General features: G+C 62.3%; 4 protein-coding genes across 4 annotated transcripts in view; 2 read left to right on the top strand and 2 right to left on the bottom strand.

Moving 5' to 3' along the window:
- Positions 1-76: 76 nt before the first annotated feature.
- On the top strand, positions 77-2,475 carry SDRG_01093 (hypothetical protein). Its single transcript, XM_008606606.1, has 5 exons — positions 77-299; positions 361-1,219; positions 1,265-1,750; positions 1,801-1,929; positions 1,972-2,475. Exons 2-5 carry the CDS (start codon positions 772-774, stop codon positions 2,346-2,348), a joined length of 1,440 nt encoding a protein of 479 aa, XP_008604828.1. The 5' UTR covers positions 77-299; positions 361-771; the 3' UTR covers positions 2,349-2,475.
- Positions 2,476-2,483: 8 nt separating this feature from the next.
- SDRG_01092 (hypothetical protein) lies at positions 2,484-5,818 on the top strand. Its single transcript, XM_008606605.1, has one exon. It carries the CDS (start codon positions 2,519-2,521, stop codon positions 5,708-5,710), a length of 3,192 nt encoding a protein of 1,063 aa, XP_008604827.1. The 5' UTR covers positions 2,484-2,518; the 3' UTR covers positions 5,711-5,818.
- A 328-nt stretch (positions 5,819-6,146) lies between these two features.
- Positions 6,147-7,645, bottom strand: SDRG_01091 (hypothetical protein; the record flags this gene model as incomplete). The annotated part of the gene is made up of 2 exons (XM_008606604.1): positions 6,147-6,224; positions 6,266-7,645. The coding sequence occupies 2 exons, from the start codon at positions 7,643-7,645 to the stop codon at positions 6,147-6,149; spliced, it is 1,458 nt and encodes a 485-aa protein (XP_008604826.1).
- Positions 7,646-8,145: 500 nt separating this feature from the next.
- The window catches only part of SDRG_01090 (hypothetical protein), a 503-nt gene continuing 423 nt past the window's right edge, over positions 8,146-8,225 (bottom strand). The window contains exon 2 of the mRNA XM_008606603.1: positions 8,146-8,222. Within this exon, the coding sequence (XP_008604825.1) occupies positions 8,160-8,222 (63 nt within the window). The 3' untranslated portion in view covers positions 8,146-8,159. The remainder of the gene's footprint in view (positions 8,223-8,225) is intronic.

Below are 8,225 nucleotides of genomic sequence, written 5' to 3'. Positions count from 1 at the left end.
AGATACTATAAATTTCGCAGCCGTGTTGGGATTGGCTAAAATGCGCCACGGCGCCGTTTCAACACAATTACAAATCGACTAAACGACCGACTAAAGACAACCCAGAAGCGCCACGAACGCCACGTCCGCTGTTCGACCAAGCATAAGCCCAACGGTGCGAGGCGCCGCTGGTTCCGCGATTGCGTCGAATGCAAGGCTTGCGTGCACTAGCGTACTTGGTGGTCCCATGACACATACTACTACTAGTAGGTCGCGCGACAGTGCTGAACGCCGAAGCATCTCAGCACAATTTGATGGAGGTAGCATCATGTTGCAGGCTCATGCGCCAAGAAACACGGGTGCGACTGACTTCAACTTTAGTCACTTTGGTCAGCTGCCATCATCTCCTTGACGCACATCATCTCCGGAATGGTGCTTGGTTGGAACCAAGCACCAGCACCAGCGTCATGCCTGGCCAAGGCCAACCGGCGGTTGAAGACGGGCGTTCTACTAACTACAGTGCGAACGACTCCTATTGCGTGCGGATATCGAGTTCGCTGCACGACGGCGCGCCACGTACTTGCTGCCTCGCGATGTCTCCACGTGGTTCGAGAAGCCGCTTCTGCGAGACGCCGGTCTTGCATAATACGACAAAATATCCAAGAGCGCCAGACCCAGAGCTGGACCCAGAGTGTGTGTTTTTAACGGCGACGCTGGGACAAGCCAACATATTTAGTCGAACCCCGTTTAGTCGAAACCCGCTTTAGTCATAATTTTGGACTTGCCAGCGACATGGACGCGATCTTGGCCCTCGTCCAGCATGACATTGGCGGCCGGGGCATGGTCCACCTCCTAGATGGTCCACGGGACCGCGCCGCCTTTGCCAACGCCGTTGAGGTCCTCGCCCGCCTTCCGCCGGCCTCGCACGTCGCGATCCTCACGGGCTTTCCGTGCCTCCTCGACTACGACCCGCCCACCGAGACGGACGGCCTTGGCGGGACGTTGGCTCTCGCCCATGCGCTGTACGTGCTAAACCGGCACGTGGTGCACATCCTCACGGACGACGTCAATGCGCCAGTCCTCCGAGCGTGCATGGCGGCCGTGCCCGAGCTTGACATCCAATTACACGCCTTTCCGCCAGGCCATCTCTGGACGGCCGAGACGCGAGCAGCGCTGGCGGCGCTCTACCCCAGTATTGCAGCCTTCGTCGCCATCGAGCGCGCGGGGGCCGCCGACGATGGTGCGCCGGACTGATTGACTGGTACGATGACGTCGCTTGACGTAGGCCACTACTACACGATGCGCGCCCGCGACATGACGGCGATTGTTGCTCCCTTGGACGAGTGCTTTGCGCACGCGCGAGCGCATGGCGTACCGACGATCGCGATCGGCGACGGCGGCAACGAGCTTGGCATGGGCAACGTCGCAGCGACGACCAAAGCCAAGGTGCGCAACGGCGCCACGATCGCGACCAAGCAAGACTGCGACCACTTGCTTGTCGCGTGCATCTCCGACTGGGGCGCGTACGCTCTCTGCGCGGGTCTTGCCGCCTATGAGGGCGACGTGGGGGTCTTGGTCCCGACACACGCCGTCGTTGCAGTGGCCAACGCCATGATGGCTGCTGGCGCACGGGACGGCATCCTCGCCTGCCAAGACACGTTTGTCGATGGACTGCCGCTCGTCGAGACGCTCAATTTGCTGCATGCGCTCCGACATGTGGCTGCAGGGTCAAGCCACGTCACGCGGCTTGTCGGCAAGGTCGGCGAGACCGGTACAAATACGTCAAAGCTTGTCGCTCGACCTCCGGTTTGGTGCAAATAGAATGGCCCATGCTTGGACGTCGCACGACTACAGCGGTGCCCATCCCAGCGTCGCAGCCGTACCTCCGCATCTGTCGCCCGGCGGACCTCGCAAATCTCCCCGAAGATGCCAACGCGCATCACGTCCTCGGTACGCTATTGTGCTGCTTGTTGATGGCTCATATTCGAGTAGAAATTACGGTGCACGAGATCGCAGCGCTTGGCACGATGCTAGATCCAGCACCGTGCTTGGTCAACCTGCAAGTGGGCGAGGCCATGTCTGCCACGGAGCTCTTGGCCGCGCTTGCGCGCTTGCAAGCAGCGAGCTCGGCCTTTCTGGGGCTGGTCGACGTCTCGCTAGATGTACTTGCGCAAGCCTTGCGCCTTGATGCGGCGTTGATGGCGAGCGTTCGATTTGTGACGCAGTGGGACCGCGCCGTGCTGCTGCAAGTGGCGCCGCTGTGCCAGCAGCACAACGTGGCGCTGATGCTGGCCCACGCGTCGCCAAGCGCGCTGCCTTTGCTCCGCGACGACCGTTCGCTCTACTGCGTCGCTGCCCACCTCGTTTAAGCGCTAATGCACGGACCGTATCTTGCCGATTGGCTCGTTTCGGTGTATCACTGTCACGGATTGCTGTGCGTTCATTGGCTGCGATCCACGACAGGACGCGTGCGATTGGGCGGAATCCTGTCTTCGTTGGGGCCTCGTCATTGACGCGTCAGTTCGCATAGCTAGATCCGATGGCCGAGTACAGCGACATTGAGGTCCTCGACGAGAGCGTGGGCGACCAGCGCCGGTCGTCCGCTGGCCACAGCGACGTCGCGCGGTCTTCGTCGGCCACCAAGATGGCGCTCGACCGGACCATCTTTGTCGCTTGCCGCCACTTGCACCTCGCGACGCCGGACGCGACCGTGTATCTGCCGTCGCAGTCAATGCAGCGCGGGCTCGCCTACGCCAAGACGATGATGCAAAAGCAAGCGGGCAGCCCCGACTTTGCCGGCGCCAGCTTTGCCCGCGTCACGATCCGCCCGGCGTCCGAAGCTTGCCATCCGTGCGTCGTGCGCTCCGTGTCGCAAAAGGGCACGAACCCGAGCTACGTCGTCGGCATTGCGCTGCCAGAGACGCTCGACCTCGAGACCGCGACATGCACGATCGAGATTGTCGCCTGCCAGGAGAGCGCGGCGAAGAAGGCACCGGTGCTGGCGTCGACGGCGGCCTTTCCGGCGTCGCACTTGCTCTCGTCCGTGTCGGTGCCGCTCACGGCGCACGTGCCGACAAACCCAATCGACTCGAACACGCCGGTCGTCGACGTGCAGCACGCGCCCCTGTTGCAGTCCATCTACCTCTCGTCGCCGCCGTTTGAGCTGAGCTCGTCGACCAAGTATGCGTTTCCGGGCAAGGTCTTCCTCCAGGAAGATATTTTCGAAGTCGACTTGGCGACGTCGATCCCGCGACAGGTTCTCGAGATGGCGCTGGACGAGACCGAGCACCAAGTGGCTACGTACAGCGCGTATGCGGCGGCGGCGCGGGTCCAAGAGTGTCTCTTTGCGACCCCACTGGACGCGCTGCAGAGCGGCGGGGACGTCTACACCATCCGCGCCCTCTGCGCGCGCGGCCTCGGGAGCGTGCCCACGTCGACGACGTCGACCGTTCAGCACCACTCGTTGGCCTCGAACGCACCGGTCGCTTCGTCCCGCGCCAGCGTCGTCGCGATGGCCAAGTCGATGCGGTCGTCGGCGTTCTCCAAGTTCAAGGGCCTCCAGATTGGCACGACAGAGAAACCTATCGTCATCAACGCCTACTGCGAAGTGACGATCTCGGACCCGCACACGTGCACCGGTGCACCGTGGTGTGCTGCCAAGACGAACGTGATTACAAACTCGACCGAACCGCTGTGGCGCGTCGCGTACACCGGGGCCAAAGTCCACGGCGGCCTGAACGCGGAGGGACACATGTGCTTTTACCGGCCGGCGAATCGCGCCAAGGACGGGTTTCTCGAGTGCAAGGTGTACACCAAGCCGCCGCCGCCGACGTCCATGTCGTCGGCGATCCTCGCGGCCCGCAAGGCGAGCCCGAACCCGTGCTTGGGCACTGTCAAGATCCCGCTGGCGTCGCTGCTCCCGTCAACGACCGACACGGTGGTCACTGCGCCGGGCGAGTGGTACCGACTGCACCAGCCATCGGCGCAAGAAGGCTCGGCCTGCAAGTGCGACGACGACGAGACTGGCGACGGCCCGTGCGTCGGCGAGCTCCTCATCGATCTCGCGGTCACGGCAACGACGGCGTCCTTCCCGGCGGCCACGCCGATGCCGGCCAACCCGCCTCGGTACCGCTGGCTGGATACACTGACTGTCGACAAGGAGCCGTCGATGGCCCTACCGCTGCCGTCTCAGTTCCTCGACGACCATCTAAGCGCGCTCACGAGCTCCCTCGAGACGACCAAGAACGCCCGCGCTATCGCGAGTGAATGGGCCACGTCCCACACGCGCTTCAAGTCGAGTGCGATGAAGAAGGCGGAGAACATCCAAGCGCTTCCGACCAACTTGCACGTCGCAGTGGCCCACGTGACGTCGTCCAGCGACAATGGGCTCCAGGCGCTGCCGACTGTCACGTGCGGCCTCCCCGCCGCGCACGCCTTGGGGCTCGACGACAATGATTTGTGGGCACTGGAAGAGGCGATCCACGAGGCGAGTGCGCACCTCCGAACCCGGCTGTTGGGCGGTCTCCCAGCGCCGTCTCCAACGCGGCCCGACGGGTTTGTGCCGCTGCAGCCCGAGGCGACGCCCGAGACGGCACCCGAGACGACGGACGCCAGTGACGCGAACGAATCGAGGGACACCAAGGAGGACGACGCGTCAATCAAGTCGCGCGCGACCAAGTCGCTCAAAGAACGATCCAAGTTGCTCTCGTCGCTGTATACGCAAGCCAAGACGAAGGCCATTGCGCTCGCCAAGGCGCCGAACGGCGATGACGCGCCGCTTCCGGCCGCGACGCTCCAGTCGCGGCTCGCAGACCTGCGTCTCGAGTACCGATTGCGCAAAACGATGGTGATGGCGCAGGCGCTGGCGCCGATCGTGTCGGCGTTCATCGTGAGCGTCCAGCAGTGCTTGGCGCGGCCTACCGAGGCGCAAGCAGCGTGTTGGGAGCAGTGGCGCACCCGGGGGTACCTCATTGGCTGGGAAAGCCTCGTGAGCTCCCAGGGCAAGGAGCTGCACATGCTTCTCGACGCGTGGATGGCGCTGCAGAGCATCTCGCGCGTCTTTAGCTTCCAGCTCGTCTCGACCGGCAGCATCTGCGTGCTCGACACAATCGTCCAAGTGCCACTGCCGCCGGGCGACTATTCGCGCCTCCCGCCGTCGCTGCAGCGCGACGCGATCGGCGTCGTCGTCGTCCTCTTCACCCAAGGCATCAACGAGATGCAGTCGCTCGCCAACATGTCCAACGCTGCAGGCGTCTCGAAGCAGTCGGTCATCAACAAGGCGAGCCTCCAGAGCCTCGAGCAGTACATGGGCCAAGTCCCGACAGCGCTGCGCGATGCGGTCACCAACGAGAACGGGTCGAGCAAGAACACGGAGATTCTGCACTTGGCGTCCAAGGCCGTGCGGCGTCTCTACGGCGGCCGCGTCACGTGCTGCAAGTCGGGGAAGGACCGGACCGCCATGTCTGTCACGTGGGAGCAGGCGGCGTGGGCGCTCCAAGCCAACGACGACCTTGACAATGCGGACGCGGACGACCTTGAGGCCAGCGACGTGCTGAAAATGGCCAACGTCATGCGCGAGTTTGGCGGTCGCATTGGAATTGCAGAGAAGAACGTCGGCGCGAAACGCTACTCGTTCAACGCACTCCAGCGGAAGCTCCTTCCGCCCTCGTACCGCCCGCCGCTGAGCACGATCCAAGACATGGTCGCGTCCGTGGCGCTCCGCGATTCGTAAACTGTCTTGATTCGGATTTATATAGCACTTTTCTCATTCGCATTGCTCTCGCTGCAGGACGATGTTGTCAACAGGTTAACCAAGAAACCTCGGTTTTGAGGGCGACCCTAGCCCTACCGAGATTGATAGAACTTGGAACTTTGACAATTTCGGTTGAAAAGACTGGCGCGCTGAACACCTACGAGGCCTCAGACGTACAACCTCATACGAATCGACCGGCGCAGCACGTGGAGGAGCTCTCGTCTTGGGCCGGCGGAGCTTGTGGGCTCGTTCGAAGCCATTGCGATTGGCGTCGTTGTGGTTGGAGTATTCTAACCACAGCTACAAGATCACTTGGCTCAGCGGGCTTGAAATTGAACAGATTGATTTAGTTGGTATTTAGTCGATTGTTTAGTTGATATTTAGTTGCTTTTGAAAAGGCAGGGGAGTACGTTGCTTAGCTCGCGCTCGTGTGCGGCGCGCTGGACGGGGTCATGTTGACGGGCGCCGAGAAGAAGCGGGCGGCCTTGGACATCTGCGGGTCTTGGCGACGTTGCCGTACTGAGCTGCTTGCACCGGCGCGGGCATGGCGCTGGCCGCCATTTGCGGCGTGCAGAGGTCAGCCACGTTGACTTCGACGTCGTTGCTGCGCTGCGCCCAGTGCGACTGCATCTTGCCGGCCATGCGGTGCATGCCACGCTCGCGGTAGACGTGCGTGGTTGCCATCGCCGCGCAGCACTCGTCCAAGTCGTCGATGAGCGTCGTGCTCTTGAAGCTCTCGTTCTTGTCCGCAAAGCACGCTTCGTCGCGCTTGATCTTGGCCTTGAGCGTGCGGAGGACGTCTTGGCCGCCGCTCAAGTTGCCCTTCTGCGCTTCCTGCTGCGCGGCTTCGAGCGCTTCGGCCGTCTCAATGCGGTGCTTTTGCTGCACGACGAGCGCATCCAGCGACGCGTCCGTCACTGTCACCGGGCGTCCGACGGCGACACTTGTCGACGTGGTCTCGAGCGACGACGTCAGCACGTTGGCATAGCGGACGTTGAACGTCACGAGCGGCTGGTCCGTGTCGGCGGCCGGCCACGCCGCGAGCGTCAGCTGGACCAGGATATCGCGCTCTTCCTCGGCGTACATGTCGCCGAGGTCCACGGTGTAGGACGTGCTGGGCGAGTTTGTCGTCACCGGCCGCTTGGTCTTGAGGCTCGCGATCGAGACGTTGGCGGCTGCGACGCACTCGACTTTGATGTTTTGGGCCACGACGCTGAGGAGGCCGCCGAGGCAGTCGGCGAACGCGAGCGAGACGCTGTCGAGGTTCTGCACAAAGTAGTACGACCCGCGTCCGAGGTCCGAGAGCTCGCGCAGCAGCTCCGCGTCGTGGTCCGAGCCGTAGCCAAAGGTGAAGAGCGACACGTTCTTGGACAAGACGCCTTCGAGGAGCTCGACGAGGCCGCTCCGCGACGAGATGCCGGCGTTGGCAAGGCCGTCCGTGAGCAGCAAGACCGACTGCACCGGGTTGGGCTCGCCTGAATCGGGCCGCGACGACGACTGGACTTCTTCAAGGCCCGCAAGGAGACCGCCGCTGAGGTTGGTGCACGAGCCGGCGTGGACGCCCTGGACCTTGGACGCGAGGAGCGCCTTTCCGGCCGGCGTCATCTTGGTCAGGCGCAGGTTCGTCGTCACGTACGTGTCGTAGGTCACGAGCGAGACGCGGTCGTGGGGCGAGAGCTCGTGCGCGAGGAAGTCGAGCGTCTGCTTGCACAAGTCGAGCTTGGAGCCGCTCATGCTGCCCGAGCGGTCGAGCACGACGACCAAGTCGATGGGCTTGCGGTCGCTCTCTTCGCAGGGCGGTGCCACGATGTGGCAGTTGACAAAGGTCGTCGCGGCCGTCTCGGCAGACGCGATCTGCTTGTGCTCGGCAGCCGACGAGACGCTGAGGGCCTTGGACAGAGGAAGCGGCGACATGCTGGCTGGTTGGTGGCGAATTCGGAACTGCTTCGACCGTCGAGAGACCAAGGATGTTGGTGACCATCATTCAGGCTGGATCGTTTTTCGAAGAAAGGGACGCCAGTGATTGGTCGGATTTATGGGGATTTGAAATGGCGCGCTGTGATTGGCGGAAGCGTTGCGACAGAGGCTTCAAATCAAGTCGCAGATCCAGCGCCAAAGCTAAACCAACTTGATATGTGCAAGCTTGGGTCCCAGCTAGGATCTGGTCCAACTGCAGATCTGGTCAATGCTCGAGCCACAATGCTTCCTCCATCAGTCCGAATCGCTTCCTGTCCGATTTGGACTTGGCTGTCCAGATGCATCTCGGTGGATTTGTTCTACAGTATCCTGCCTGCATTGCTCGATGTTGGACCCGGTGTTATTAGGGTGGTAGCACTTGGGGTCGAACCACTCGCCGAGTGCTAGTGCGCATAACAAAGTACGACGGAAGTGTTTCGTCCTGTTATAACACGCAGCCCATGCTTCTCTTCTACTCAAACTCCATGATGATGTCGTCGACCTTGAGCGACGCGCCGGCTTGGTGCGACACCGACTT

The sequence above is a fragment of the Saprolegnia diclina genome, assembly GCF_000281045.1.
Source record: "Saprolegnia diclina VS20 unplaced genomic scaffold supercont1.2, whole genome shotgun sequence".
Taxonomy (NCBI): Eukaryota; Oomycota; class Saprolegniomycetes; order Saprolegniales; family Saprolegniaceae; genus Saprolegnia; species Saprolegnia diclina.
This window is presented reverse-complemented; position numbering and strand designations above follow the sequence as displayed.

Coding starts and splice junctions, on each gene's coding strand:
- SDRG_01092 (XM_008606605.1), top strand. CDS start 2,519: ATGGCCGAGTACAGCGACATTGAGGTCCTCGACGAGAGCGTGGGCGAC.
- SDRG_01093 (XM_008606606.1), top strand. CDS start 772: ATGGACGCGATCTTGGCCCTCGTCCAGCATGACATTGGCGGCCGGGGC. Junction 1,220..1,264: donor CGCGGGGGCCGCCGACGATG/GTGCGCCGGACT, acceptor CGCTTGACGTAG/GCCACTACTACACGATGCGC. Junction 1,751..1,800: donor CGGCAAGGTCGGCGAGACCG/GTACAAATACGT, acceptor TGGTGCAAATAG/AATGGCCCATGCTTGGACGT.